This window comes from Epinephelus fuscoguttatus, linkage group LG7 (genome assembly GCF_011397635.1).
Source record: "Epinephelus fuscoguttatus linkage group LG7, E.fuscoguttatus.final_Chr_v1".
NCBI classification, from domain to species: Eukaryota; Metazoa; Chordata; class Actinopteri; order Perciformes; family Serranidae; genus Epinephelus; species Epinephelus fuscoguttatus.
The window spans coordinates 5,182,743-5,197,991 of NC_064758.1; the positions used below are offsets into that span (position 1 = coordinate 5,182,743).

The window sequence follows — 15,249 nt, forward strand, 5'->3', positions numbered from 1 at the left end:
CATTCGGAATGAAATGAATCTGAATGAAATCATTCGGAATTAAAGTGTTTCCAGGTAGTTTACATGGGAAATATTAATTCCGAATGAGGGTTTACATGGGAGATCCGTTCAATCGCCTTTATTCAGGTCTGTGCAAGGTTTGGGGCAGGGAAGGTTTCTGATTGGATAGGGGGCGGGGCGGATGTTACGTGTTTACATTTACCGGAAGAAAACACTGTGGTCCTCGCTCCGGATAACAAGATGCTTGACGATGCCGTTATTACTGCCTTTTTCGGGTGTGTTTTGCTTATATTCTTGAAGCAGCAGTACGACAACAACCTTGTTCTGCTAATGCTTCATCTGTTGAGCAGGAGAAGGGAGGCAGAAGACCGTGCTGTGGCGAATGGAAACCGGTGAGTGCAACGAGTCCGACTGCTCTAGCTCAGCCCGTTGCTATGCAGCCCGTTGCTATGTGCGCTATATACGTCATCGCACCAGAAAGGCAAGGAAACGAGCATGCGCAGAAAGACCGGAATGAACTCAAAGAGGAATGAGTGTATACATGCACACAAAACTCTTTCATTCGGAATGACAAACGGAATAAACCACCCCCTTTAATCGGATTTAATTTTCAATCAGAATGACCACTTTTAATCTGAATGGCCGTTCATTCCAATTAAAAGTGGAATTAAACTGTCCATGTAAACGTACTGACTGATGGCTGAAATGGAAGAATAACAAATTCCCCAAAGAGTACTGTTACAAATCCAGTTCAAACCATGTCTCTTCAGGCCAGAGATACATGGCTCCCAGGACAAGGTCCAACAGATTTAAATTTTGCTTTGTTCCTAGTGCAATAAACATGCTTAAGTTGCCCGAGAGGTAATTGTTACCTTGCATCTGTGCACATTTGCTCACATTTTGCATCATTGCACTTTATCTTACACCCGTTTTGCAGTCCAAAAGTGGGTTGCAAGCCCATTCCGAATGGACCGCAAGTGACTCACAAACCTGTCATGTTTGTATAAAAAAAAAAAACACTTTATTTTTAAGCAGAGAAAATTTCGAGCACAGAGTGTATATTTTAGTATTTTCTTTGTGCCATTTTCCGCTGTAAAGTGAGTAATTAACAGACAGCTACTTGACAGAGACAACAAACCAGCTCAACAATATGGCCAAAAGCAAGTACGACGCTGAATGTATTTAACTGTGGGACCCTCAACAAATGACTACGGAGAAATCTGGACCCGGTGGCTGGACCAGTTGGCAACCACTGTCTTATACTATCCTATTTTCAACATTTACATTTTTAACATCTTTTTATGGATGTTATGTTTGTCTGTGCTTTGCTGCAAGCTGGATTTTCCCCAATGGAACAATAAAGAACTCAACTGAAACTATATCAGTGCTTTGTATTGCCTCTGGGATTTTATTTCCTTTGAGTTTTCTTCTCAGGCTTCTTCCAGATTGTGTTTTGCCGTTAGCAAACTTCAGGAGTTGTACATTGTTATGTGCACTAACTCGTCAAAGAAAGATGACTGAAATGCGTAAATAATACCTAAATCTATCAATAAACTACTTGCTTGTGAAGTGTAAAATAGAAAAAAAAAACAGTTTCCTCAAGCTACATCTTTGTGCAAGTGACATTGGTTCAAACACTTGTGAGGACAATTATTATGAATGCTTACTGTCAGGAGGGGATTGGTTAATTTTTACCAGGGGGGACAGACCCAGACACGTGTGTCTGTCACTCACCTCCTCATCAGCCAAGCCCTCCTGATCCATCACTTTCTCCAGCTTCTGCTGCCTGAAGAAAAAAACTGACCATTACCATTGTTTTACAGCTACAAAGTAGTGTATGCACATCCCATCATATCAGTTACACTGGCAAAAGGGCAAGAACAATATCAAGAAAAAAACCCTGCAACATCCAGTGACTACCATCACTAATGAAAGAACACTGGCAGTAGAAACACTTAACACGAAACAAGAAATACACATTTTTCAATAATTCTAATTATAAATTATAAATAATTAAGTACTTTATTGGCTTAAAAAAACCTTGTGGTGCTGATGGTAATATCGCAACACTGCGCTAGGCATCACATGACCGTGATATGACCAGCACGTGGTTACAGTCACGGCCAGGGGCTGAAATCCCGGGTGTGACAGGGGGGACATGTCCCCCTCTCAAGTAAAGCTGTACCCCCTTAGAATAATTTGAGACACAATTAATAATTTTTGAACAATGCAGTAGTATTTATTAAAAGCACAATGTAAGTGGTGCTCATTATAATCGCACAATAATGTGCTATTTAAATCTTAAAAGATTTAGCCCCCCCCCCCCATTCCTAGTAGTGGTATATCCCACACTCTTTCCAGCGGGTGGGGCTAGACTGGACCCAGCTGCCCACATCGCGCATCGTGGGGTAAGATGTACACTCACACAGACACAATTTAACTTACACAAGTTACAACACATCCCATTTACTGTTACAACAAGCCCCAGGTCCAGGCTGATAATATAAACTGTCTGCAACATTTCTCCTGCATTGTTCAAAAGCCAGAGTTTAGTAATAGTCAGAGAGGACAGGAGAGAAAGAAGAGGGAGAGGACAGGACAAGAGCAGTCAGTGGCGGAGCGGCTTGTAGCTAATGGGTACCTGTCTGTAGGCTCTCCACCTGTCAGTGAGACAAACATAAAAGACGTGCAGTCTAACTGACAAGGAGCGGTCATTACGCGTGACTGTTAAGCACAGTTGTGAGGTGCACAGCAGCAGATCTCACAGCACACTGTTTATAAACCAGTTTACCAGTTTAATTGCAGGACATGTTTAGTTGTTAAACCATTTCTCATAAGTATAGACATTCACTGTATATCCACTTTTCTACATTTGGCTGCTGCTGGCTTGAGTCTTGACTCTCTCGTTATCAATAACTTGCAATGCTGAGATAAATGTTTAAAGTCCAAAAAAAGTAATTTATTACGAACAGGTCAATAAAACAGGTTTCAAAATTCAAAATACCTTGTAAACAAATCAAATATTCAGTATTACACATTTGCTTTGGTTACTTTTCTTTCAAACATTTTTTAAAGTTATGTTCTCACTGCCGGTAAAACAACATTCGACACACCTGAGCCAGAGAAAAAAGAGGGAGAGAAGGAGAGAGATCGAGTTTCTGTCTTTGATGAATATTGTTATTGTTTTGCTGCTATTAAACAATGAGAGACATGTTTTCTCCGTTTACTTAATAGCATAGATTGTCACACTACTGTGCACAGGGAGACAGCGACCTGCTCTGCTCCAGACACACTCAGCACCTTGGACAGCACGGCGCACCTGACTGTTGTCGATGTGAACATGTTAATTAGATTTCAGTGATTTTGTTTTAAATCTGGACATGTGCAGGTGGACTCAGCCAGTGCTAAGAAAGGTCCTATGCCTGTCTGTTGGAGAGATAGAGAGAAGATTAAAGTGTCAAATTGCTGTAAAAGATGCTGTATAAAAGACAGGCTACAACTTTTTTTCCTTGTCCCCCCCCCCCCCCTGGAATTATTCTCTAAAAACTTACTGTTTATTGTCCCCCCAACTATGAAATGGGATTTTCGCCCCTGGTCACAGCCCTAACTCAAAGGATCCTGTTTCTAGAGACCGGACTGTTTAATTGCATCCCGTTGCATTCTTAACTCAGTACGGGCTTGGAGACAACCAATTTAGTTAACAGAAAGCCTATTATTATCATCATCACCACTCGGTGATTGAAATCTGCATTAAGAGAAAAAAATCACCACACCTCCATGCTAAATAAACAAGGGTGGTGATGACTACACTCTGATGTAACCTGTCATAACAGGAAGTGGTCTTGCCTCAACCTAACTGTGACATAAACCACACCCGCTGATGAAACCCAAACACACACACAAAACTGAAACATGGATGTATGTGTGGGAACTCATGAGCAGGAGCAGCTATAATGTTGGTTTTACTGTGAATTAAATTGTGCAGTGCAAAGTGCTGCAAAAAGTCACATGCACATCATGTGCAGATCTCAAAGTTGTGGATGTTACCTCATCTCTCTCTCCTCGTGCTGAGCGATGAGGTTACTGTAGAAGTTCTCCAGGGTCACTTTGGCCATAGTGACCCGTTCCTTGGTGTGGTTACTCATGGAGGAGCACGAGCTTGGGCCAGTCATTGCCATGCTTTGCCTGGAAAAACACACACAGATGAAGAAGTTAGAGAGTATGTCTACAGTACAGTATATCCCCTGTCAGTCCACGCTGCTGGAAGTACATGGCCATTCAAAATGCTGTCACACAGCTGAGGAAAAACACTGAACCACTGAGGAGCAGGAGGTGGGATGTAATGATGGAGGGATTAACAAAGCAGCAGAGTAGACTACGAAGTTTAGAAGTTACAACGCTGAGCAGGAGCCTCATTTATATCTGACGCTTAGGCACAAATATGCAGCAGTGTTATGTGTGCTTGTGCTAGTGAGCCAGAGCAGTTAAATAAGCACCTCTCAATTGTAAAAGATATAAGCCAACTCAAATCTCAGATCAAATTCTGCTCAGTATTTCCTCAGCTCTGTCTCACCATCACTTTACCACCATCAGAGCACAAAGGAGAGGGTCAAACGGTATGCTGCTGACTAGGGCTGGGCGGTATACCAGTTCGTTCCGAAAACCGGTATTTATTTTCATTTTGATATGAATTTTTCATATACCGCAATACCGGTGAATAGCCAAAACAACGTCCAGAACGTGCGAGGCGGGAAAGTGTTTCAGCGGGGACCCATTTCACCGCTGCACACCACAGGCATGCTAGAGTCGGCGACAGTGAGAGCATAGACCAAAGTTTAGAGGCAAGAATGGCTGCCGGAGAGAGTCCTAAAAGCGAAGTAACTGTACACAATGACCCAGAAGAATTCGTACCAAAAAGAGCAGCATTTCCCCTATATGCAACTAACAGCAGCGCACTGTCATTTACAATTCTCCTCTGCTCTTTGACGCATGCACGCACACTTCATTAATACACTTGTTCACAAGCATAAACATATAAACATGCAGACAGTGATTTTCAGTATGTTCTGTCTGCGGTCCCTTGTCCACCGTCACTAATGCTACGTTGTTTGGTTCATAGCAAATTGTTACTAATAAGCTAAAATGATATCTTATGTAGTCTAACTGTTTAGCTTAGTTTGCCACTCATATAAAAGCTGGGCAAATTATTTTAAACTTAGCTGCTGGCTGACACAAATAGCCCCAGAGGACAGAGGACAGGAGGACAGGAGGAATGACTTACAGTGACGGATAAAAACTAAATCTCACTCAGTACAGTCATGGTAGAAATATTATTTAGATAGTGACTTTGCTGTTGTAAAAATTACTGTTACTACTCTAGAAACAACATTTAGTTATGTTTACAATATTCAATAATCCTGAATTTATTCTTCTAGATTGATATATTTTCTCAAAAGCAATTATTCAGAAATGACAAAGAACAGATAACAGTAACAATAAAGTACCAAAACGATAAAGAGTATCAAGCAGTATCGTTAAATCTCAATGATACCCATCCCTAACTCAAACTCTATGCCCCTTAGATCTTTAGAACAAGGTGTTTTAACTGTCCCACGATCGAGGCCAGTGGGTAAGGGAGGTCGTGCCTTTGCAGTTGCTGCTCCAAATCTCTAGAAGAGCCTTCCACTTTAAATCAAATGTTCTCCCTCCTTTGACACTTAAAAGACAAATCTGAAGACACAGGCCTACGTGTTTTCAGTGGTCCTTGGATGCTTTTAGTGCTTTTGATATTTTAGTATTTTGAATCCTTTTATGAATGTTATCAGGATTTCCAGTTTTAATGACTTAGATTTGTGTACATATAATAGGGCTGCTCGATTAATCGAATTTTAATCTAGATTACAATTTGGGCTTTCAACTATTATGAAAACAAAATAATTGACATAAAACAATTATGCGCTTCTTGTCAGTTTACTCTCGTTGTCTTGTGTTGCAAATCAAACGCACCCGAAAGCCACACATGCGCAATACTGCCCCCTCCCTCCTGTCCTCTATTCACTCTACAAGCCATTCAAGTAGGTGAAATCGAATAATGTGAGGGGCAGGTGATGGCCAAAGATTTCAAAAACAGCAGGTGAAAAATGGTAGCAAGAGAGAGGTTGGTCTGTGTGTGTGTGTGTGTGTGTGTGTGTGTGTGTGTAGACACACCTCCTTGTCCTCGCAAATGAAGAGGCTATTAACCGTCAAATGACGGGGACTGTGAAGGACGGGCCGACTAGAGAGAATCGCTGAAGGACTTAAAAGCCGTGGCTTCCCTCGGAGCAAGGCCGTTTACGTCACACGCTGAGCAACACGTTTTGTCACTTGCTCACGCCCCCCATTGCCCCAAAAAAGGCACATTCTGTATAAACTAGGGATGCACCGATCCGACTTTTTCAGTTCCGAGACAAAATATAACAAGATTAAAACAAATTAATTCAATGAACTATTTATTTGTTACAAACGTAAACAGTTGTGCAACAGCCGCAATAACTTCTGCATCAGCATTTAGATTCAAGTAAATTCGGATACAATCTTTTAGAAAGAAATACAAATGTTGCAGCTGAAACTGAATTGGGCAAACACAGAAACAGTAATCATACACACAGTAACCAAATATTAAAACAAATAGTAGTACACCAGAAAGGCAGAGAAGAGGAAATCTCCCTTCCTGTGTGTGCCAGTTGGTTTAGTGGTTTATTTCTGAGGTTTATCTATTAAAGATAGATTGTGCTTGATTCTTGCAGTTTGAGTTTTTCTATAAAAAGAGAATACAACAGTTATAACAAAATAGGACGAGTTGCATCAGACGATGGTGTTATTTCTTTTCTCTTACATCCTTTCCTGCATTCTGAGCTAAAAACTCATCTATCCCACTGTCCATTTTTGTATTTCTACTTTAACACAGCAGAGGACAGCATAGTCTTCTGATGTGCAGCTCCTCTTCTGTATGATTCACATAGCTGCCAACTCTCACACACTCGCCGTGAGAGTCACGCAATTGGTTGATTTCACACAGTCTCAAGCCACACCTCCAGTTTCTCACTCGAGAAAAGAAAAAAGTGCTGGGAGTCATTCCACTTGACACTTGACACATATGCTGCTGTTTTGTGCTATGACCTATTTAAGTACTGGAATTTGTTATTTACGTGACAGCGCCCAGGGCTCAACAATAAGGATTGCCCAGGGCAAGTAAAACTCAAGGTCAGGCATGTAAACTAACAACTCACTTGCGCAATCGGGCAAGTTGCTAAAAATAGTAAAAGTTAATAACTAATTGATAAAATAAATGTATTTTAAAACGTGCTCCTTCGGCTCTGATGCAGCGGTCTCTCTGCCTGAAGTCACAGGCACACATAACAATGTCCTGCCCACAGCCCCCATTGATATTATTTTGCACGACGGACGCTTCATATAATAACATAACAATACACTATTTATGGCGTTATGCCATCGTGTCATTTCTGTCTCTACATGGTCACGCGGTAACAATTCTCCTCTGCTCTCTGTATCGTGCACGGCGGAGTTCTGCCACACACACAGGTGACCACACTAGAGCGGCTCAGGCCGCATTTTCCTGACCAGACCTGACCGCGAGCCCGGCGCAGTTTGTCAGCTGACAAAGTTATTGTTATGAACACTGTGTAAATAACCATCAACAGACTGCTGTTACGCACAGACAAACACGCTGCTCGAACAGCAGTGCAGCACAGCACTGTTGGTGCTGAGCTTGTGCTGCATTCAGGCGTTGTCACGTAAATAACTTCCAGCACTGAAATAGGTCATAGCACAAAACAGCAGCATGTCAAGTGACTTTTTACTTTTATTATATTCAATAAAACTGTATTTTCCTAAATCTTGAGACACCTCATATGTAAGCTAGACAGACATTTCACCTGCTCATACTGTGCACACATGTACTGTATGTACTTAGTCCTAAAGAGCCCTTCTGGTGCCAGTAGATACATAGAAACATCCCAGCAGGCTGTGCTTTGCAAGCATACAAAAAAGTTTCACGCATGTGAAAATTATTTTTCATGTGTGTGCTTCACCTCTGCTGCTACAACTCCATCCTCGGGGAAACACTGCTGTGTGCGTTTTGTGCGACAGGTGGATGTGGTAGTCTACTGGTATAGTAGAGAGAGAGCTAAATAGCGTTGGAGTAGAGCAGGGCAGAGAGATGGAAGCAAAGTATATTAAACCTGGTGTTAATACAGCAGAACTGGAGAGAGGGGTGAAAAATAAATAGAGGTGGGCATGGCTCAAGTAGGGCGCAAAATTATAGACAGAGAACAATTGACAAAGATTGCCGCTGACCAACTTGCCCGACTGGGCAAGTGAAAAAAACCCTTAGCCTTGAACCCTGGCGCCTGAATGCAACACAGGCTCCGCTCCAACTAAGCGCTGTGCTGCGCTGCTATATGAGCAGTGGGTTTGTCTGTGCATAACAGCAGTCTTTTGATGGTTATTTATACACTGTCCATAACAATAACTGCCAGGTAACAAATTGCGCCGGGCTCGGCTCAGGTTTGGTCAGGAAAATGCGGCCCAAGCCATGCTCTAGCGTGCTCACCTGTGTGTCTCTGCACATCTCCTCTCCTCTTATATGCTTTACTCACAAATGTGTGAATTGACCTGGATATGAAGCATCCGTAGAGCCAAATAATATAACAGTAGTTTCTAAAGAGCTAAGATGAAGAAAAATAAATAAATAAATAAAAATAAAAATCAGCAGTGGCAGTGCGCCAAATACCTCCATATAGCAGACCCTTTCGTTCGCTCCATGCTGTTTTTGTTTGCCACTCTCTAATCAACTCTCGCGGCATGCAGCACACGTGCCATATGATGTAGCCTGTGTCGCAAAGATTTAAAGGAGCTATATGTAAGAAATCTAAAGCAAACAGTAGTAAAATCATCCTAATATGTCACAGAGACTAAGGAATAATGTTCGTATAACATACTGATCTCACCGACAACAATAGTACAGCCAGAATATTCGCATTTAAAAAACATTTTTACAGTCCTCAAATCACGTTTATGTTTTGAATTTGTGTTTTGGCCTGTTGCGCCACCCACCGCCATCTACTAGTCACGCAGTCAGTAGAGTCTCAGTCTCAGCATCAGCTACAGTTACGACTGAGCTACAGCAGCACAGCAACCAGCATTAGCAGTGTCCCGGTACATAGCATTAGCAGCCGGCTCCTCCTCAGCTGTATCCCGGCAGCAGCGTTAGCAGCAGAGAAGCCGGACTTGCTCGAACGGTCTGCTGGAAAACCGAAGATCAAGGACGCGGCGACACAGCCGTGCCACGGCAGCCGCCTGTGGGCAAACAAATCAGTCTTCGGCGTGCCGCTGTCCAGCAACCTCGAATCTGTAGGGGAGGGGGGGCGGACATGACTTGCGGCAGTATTTTGAATTTGAGTGCAGTAACCGTTTTGGCCACATTCTTACATACAGCGCCTTTAAAGGGGAAGGATCAGTCTTATGGCTCAGCTGCCTTTACAGATACCCGATCCAGCTATAATGTTAATCTCGCAGCCGATGTCCAATCCTAATATCGGATCGGTGTGTCCGTAGTATAAACAAAAGTAGGCAGGCGGCATTTTGCTGCACTCCCCGATTTAGTTTTTATACCACCACACCCACACCCACCCACACACACACACATATATCCCACAGCTGTAACCCTAGGCGAAACACTGTCATGGCAATATGACAGAGGTACTTAGTAAAAAATATTGTGATTTTTGGTTTCCTCCATATCGCCCAGCCCTACCTGCAAGTGTGCACGCAAAGAGTTTTATAAATAAAAGACTATTTTTTGGCACATACTATTTTGCCAGAGTTCTCAAAAATTGTTACTATGAAATGACTTAACTGTTTGCCCTGAAAAAGAGGAAGGAAAGTAGCTGGTTCTGCTGTCTGAGCTGAGCAGTGATGATAACACAGTGTAGCTATGAAGAAATGATGAGGAAATCTGTATTGTGCAAGAACTGATGGTGGAGTCTTTCTATGAGATAGAAAGGTTTGGAGGCAAGCTGAGCTTCTCTAGACTTCATGCAGATTCCGGGATAGTGGAAAAACACAGTCATGACACAGAATACTTTCAAGAAATACACTCTATCAATAATTTCTACACTGTACATTTGTGTACTGACAAAGGTAAAAGAAAAAAGAAAATGATAAAATAACTGAACAGTAGGTGCTTTCATACATGCAGCCTGTGCACCTTATTCAAAATTTTGGGAGAGTCAATGCAAATTAAATCAGGTAGAGCCATTTCAGGGCTCAAAGTTAATGTTTTTGATTTTAACTGGCGGAGTGGGCAAAAATGTATGTGCCTTAAGTAAACTTTTACTTGTCCCTTGTGATTATCAAATAACAACAAAGACTAAAGTTAACTGTCAAGTTTCATCATTATCATGTGTCTTACATTAAATGTTTTAATTGTATTATTATTTATTATGCAGTGTTTACCAATATTCCAATAGCACTCCTAATGAATGGTCCTACTCCAAAAATAGAAAATCAAGACATTGTGGCAGATGTTTTAATCATGGCAGGCCACCACAAATAAATGAATGTGTGGGAAACCCCAACATTCCTTTAAAAAAATGACACCATTTTATCTGCCTTGCTCTCAAACTTGTGGAAAACTGCGCAATACATATTGGAGTTTCACCCACATCCTCTAACACCATCCAACTAAACTCCTGTTACCAGGGTAATCATTGCTACAATTTGTAGCCCACAGCTTCATTTTCCTTGCCCAAGGCACTTGGACAACCTTAATTGCTGAGGCCTGCAATTGCAGGCCTAATGCATGAATGAAAATTGGAATTACAGTATGTCACATAAGTGAGTACACCCCTCCCATTTTTGCAAATATTTCATTATATCTTTTCATGGGACAACACTATAGACATGACACTTTGATATAACTTAAAGTAGTCAGTGTACAGCTTGTATAGTAGTATAGATTTACCTTCCTCTGAAAATTACTCAAAACACAGCCATCAACATCTAAACAGCTGGCAACATAAGTGAGTACACCCCACAGTGAACATGTCCAAATTGTGCCTAAAGTGTCAATATTTGTGTGCCAGCCATTATTATCTAGCACTGCCTTAACCCTTTTGGGCATGGAATTCACCAGTGCTCACATGTTGCTTCATGAATCCTCTCCCACTTCTCCATGATGACATCATGGAGCAGATGGATGTGAAGACACCTTGCGCTACCCCACCTTCAGCTTGAGGATGGCCCACAGGTGCACAGGTGAGTTTAGGGCTGGATACATACTTGGCCAGTCCATCACCTTCAGCTTCAGCTTCTTCAGCAAGGCAGTTGTCATCTACTAGGTGTGTTTTGGGTCATTATCATGCTGGAAAACTGCACTGAGGCTCAGTTTCTGAAGAGGGGTGATCATGCTCTGCTTGGAATTCATGTTTCCCTAAATGAACCGAGCTCCCCAGAGCCGGCAGCACTCATGCAGCCCCAAACCATGATGCTGCCACCACTATACTTGACTGTAGGCAAGGGACAGTTGTCTTGGTGTTCTTTCAGCATGTGTGGCACCTTGGTGAAGAGCACCAAGACAACTGTCCCTTATGTTATGTTGTTGTTATATCAAAGTGTCATTTCTATAGTGTTGTCCCATGAAAAGATATAATAAAATATTTGCAAAAATGGGAGGGGTGTACTCACTTATGTGACATACTGTATAGTGAGGTAGAAAGTTGATCCGATTTCATTGATGCAGCATGGTTTCCTGGCTCATTAAACTGATTTGGAGTAAGATGTGCAGTTACTCTCTCTGTTTAAAAAATTAGGTTCAGATTTTTTCAAATTTGTTTTAATACAATACTTACATGACTAATATGAAAGTTTTAGGACACTGTAATAATAAGTCCACTGAACTTCACTTTATTTTTAACTGATAGCATTCATTTTAGACGTGTTGGAGTATTGGGGAAATGTTACAGGTCCAACCTTGTAAGATTGCTATACTGACTTTTCCATCAAGATTTTTTATTTTTATTTTTTCCAAAACTTTATTTAACACATAAGAAGTTTACAAAATGCAAATCTTCAACATTACACATATGTCACATATCACATATGCCAAGGGGGATAAGAGTTTACAAGAAAATATTAAAATGATCACAAATATTCATGGTTTTGACTGCGTTTTGATTAAGGGAAAATTTAATGGAAACGATGTACTACTTGACCTCACTGCAGAAAGCAACAAAAGAAGGTTTTCTATGTGTAAACTTACATTTGTGAATGTGAAATCTTGCCAAAAGTATGATGAGATTAATAATAAATGTTTCATTGGGTTTTGCCGTATTTCTGTTAAAGTCAAAGAGTCCAAACAGCTTAATTTTTTTCAATATTGTTAGCAATAAAATTACAAATATCACTCCAGAGGGTTTTGACAATGGGGCAGTGCCAAAATAAATGAGTAACAGTTTCAATATTTACAGAACAGAGAGTGTATTTCACATCAATGTCTCTTTTAAATCTTTTAACAATATGTTCATTAGATGGATAAAACTTTCCCATCAAGGTGTCAGACATTACTATGCTTTAGTAAGCAAGAAGCGTCTGTTTGGGATGTAATTCAAAGGACTGGCTCACCAAACTTACAATAGGCTCACCATGCAAAGAGTTTTAAGTGCTTATTTAGACAGAGGAGGATACTGAATAAATGCAGCCAATTTCACATAATGCTTACTTGAAGAAGCATTTTAATTGTGCATATAATCCTTCAAGAAACTTTTTAATTGTCAAACTGTGTTTGGTGCGGCACAAAACGGTTCAAAACAGCCCACAGCCCCAGTCATAACTGGCCTATAAACAGCCTGGGAATGGACGGTAACTAGTTTCTTTTTGTTAAAAGGCAGTTATTGGAGTTCGGGAAGAAGCTAACGGGTAACGTTGGGCGTAACTGCAGAACCTACCGGTGATAATGTAGTTGGCGTTTCGGGTAATGTCGCCTTGTTTGCACAGAAATTAACCGAGAGCTAAACGTGTCGTCTTTCATCAACAACACACACGCCGGGCAGTGATGGATTATATTTACAAAATGGGGGTGATAAAGACTGTCGGCTTATTGATCTAACGTTAGTTACAGATTGACCTGACCAGTGTCAACAACATGCAGCTAGCTAACGTTACCAAAGTTGTTACTTTCTGTTGCAACGCAGCCATACGTGCCATATACGAAAGAGTAAAACTATAGAGCAACTTGACTCAATACTTAACGCACTTTAGCGTAGCCTTGATTGAGTTAGAATTTAAAATTCTAAGCTCACATAGTTTTCGTTAACCCATAGCCTCACAAACAAATGCTTTAACCTGCTAACGTTTGTTAGCTAGCTAACGTTAGTTAGCTATTAAAGTTCCTGGCTTCGTCAAGTCATGCAGAGGAAGTATGAATAACAGCGGAAAATGTCTTCAAAATAAAACAGTCACGTTTATTTGGAGGACTAATTCATCCTATACTTGTTATTTTGAGTTTTATTTTGAAAGCGTTAACCAGAAAACCTTGATTTCCATTTTCACGAACTTGACTACTTGAAGTTATCCAAAGCGAATAGCTAAGGAAAGTTAGCTAGTATGTGTTAGCCACTTATCTGTTACCACAGATTGAGTCGTTTGTTTTTTCAAATACAACATAACATAACAAAGAGCGTTTACAATTCAGTTAGTAAGAGACTTAACTTAAGAAAATGTTCTACATTGTTTCCACTTGTCCTTTCATTCAATATTTTTACAGTTGGTCTTTGTTCACTTACCTTGGTCGAAGGTGCGGTATCTGCCGTCTCTTCCTCTGCTCCGCAGAAGGTTGCGTCACCGTCAGTTTGAACTCAACATGACACCCAGTGGCCAAACCAGCACCTACACCACCACCAGCTCTTTTTTTTTTTTAAATGATTAATAAACTTTATTGTGAGCTTTTAAGATACAGTGTGAGCTGAAACATATCTGAACAGAATAATACAAATTCAAATGGAACATTAAGAAAACAAAAGTCAGTATCAAACTGAAAGGACAACAAAAGTAAAACAAAATGTAACATAAATTATATGTTATGATTTAACAATATCTTTCCAAGGATAGAATAGAAAGAACTTTATTCATTCCTGAAAGGGAAATTCACCTGTCCAGCAGCTCATAAAAAAAAAAAACAATCAACACACTTCCCCTTATCAACAACAATACAGTGGTATTAAATAAAATAACTTAAAATAAGTGCACAAAAAGAAATTGAAAATCAAATTAAAATTAAATTAAAATAAATTCCATTCCACAGTCCAGTCCAGTTGTGGTTAATGTGATGTTTGTTTGTGTGTGTGTGTGTGTGTGTGTGTGTGTGTGTGTGTGTGTGTGTGTGTGTGTGACTGGATTCAGGCGGTGTTAAACAGTATTATTGCTGTGGGGACGAAGGATCTCCTGAAACGCTCTGTTCTGCAATGCAGTAAGATGAGCCGCCTGCTGCTGCTGCTGCTCCTCTGTTGCTCCAGGAGGCTGTGGAGAGGGTGTCTGCTGTTGTCCATTATAGCTTTCAGTTTGTTCAGTGTGCCCATCTTGGGTCCAGTCTCCTGCTGAGCACTGAGCCAACTTTTTAAACCAGCCTGTCCAAACACTTGGTGTTTTTGGCAGTCAAGCTGCTTCCCCAACACACTGCAGTATATAAGAGTGCACTAGCCACCACCGTGTGATAGAACATGGTCAACATCTCCACGCACACATCAAAGGACCTCAGCAACCGCAGGAAGAACAGGTGGCTCTGCCCCTTCCTGTAGAGGGCGTCGGTGTTAGAAAACCAGTCCAACTTCTCACCCAAGAGGACCCCCAGATATTTGTAGGTGTGCACCAACACAATGTCTTCCCCCTGTATGGAGACCCTGTATGGTGACCTCTTTCTTCTGAAATCCACCACCATCTCCTTGGTTTTGGCTGTGTTCAGGTGGAGACAGCACTTACTGCACCAGCCCCTGAAGGCATCCACAAGGTCCCTGCACTCTCACTCCTGATCACTCCTGATACAACCCACAATAGCTGTATCATCAGAGTATTTCTGTATGTGTCAGGATTCTGAGTTGCGTATATAAAAGCACAGGACCAAAATAAAGGGGAGAACATTTCAGGATATAATTCACAAAAAGAGCAGTTTATATCAATGTCACCTTTTGACTCCTT

The 15,249-nt window shown here is 41.1% G+C and overlaps 1 protein-coding gene across 2 annotated transcripts in view; it reads right to left on the minus strand.

The window, feature by feature from the left end:
• The window catches only part of stk38a (serine/threonine kinase 38a), a 32,825-nt gene extending 18,925 nt beyond the window's left edge, over positions 1-13,900 (minus strand). For both annotated transcript variants that reach the window (XM_049581711.1, XM_049581710.1), the window contains exons 1-3: positions 13,842-13,900; positions 4,048-4,185; positions 1,735-1,786 (exon numbers count right to left, since the gene is read on the minus strand). In XM_049581711.1, coding sequence (XP_049437668.1) covers positions 1,735-1,786; positions 4,048-4,178 — 183 coding nt within the window. In that variant the 5' untranslated portion in view covers positions 4,179-4,185; positions 13,842-13,900. The remainder of the gene's footprint in view (positions 1-1,734; positions 1,787-4,047; positions 4,186-13,841) is intronic.
• Positions 13,901-15,249: the final 1,349 nt, after the last annotated feature.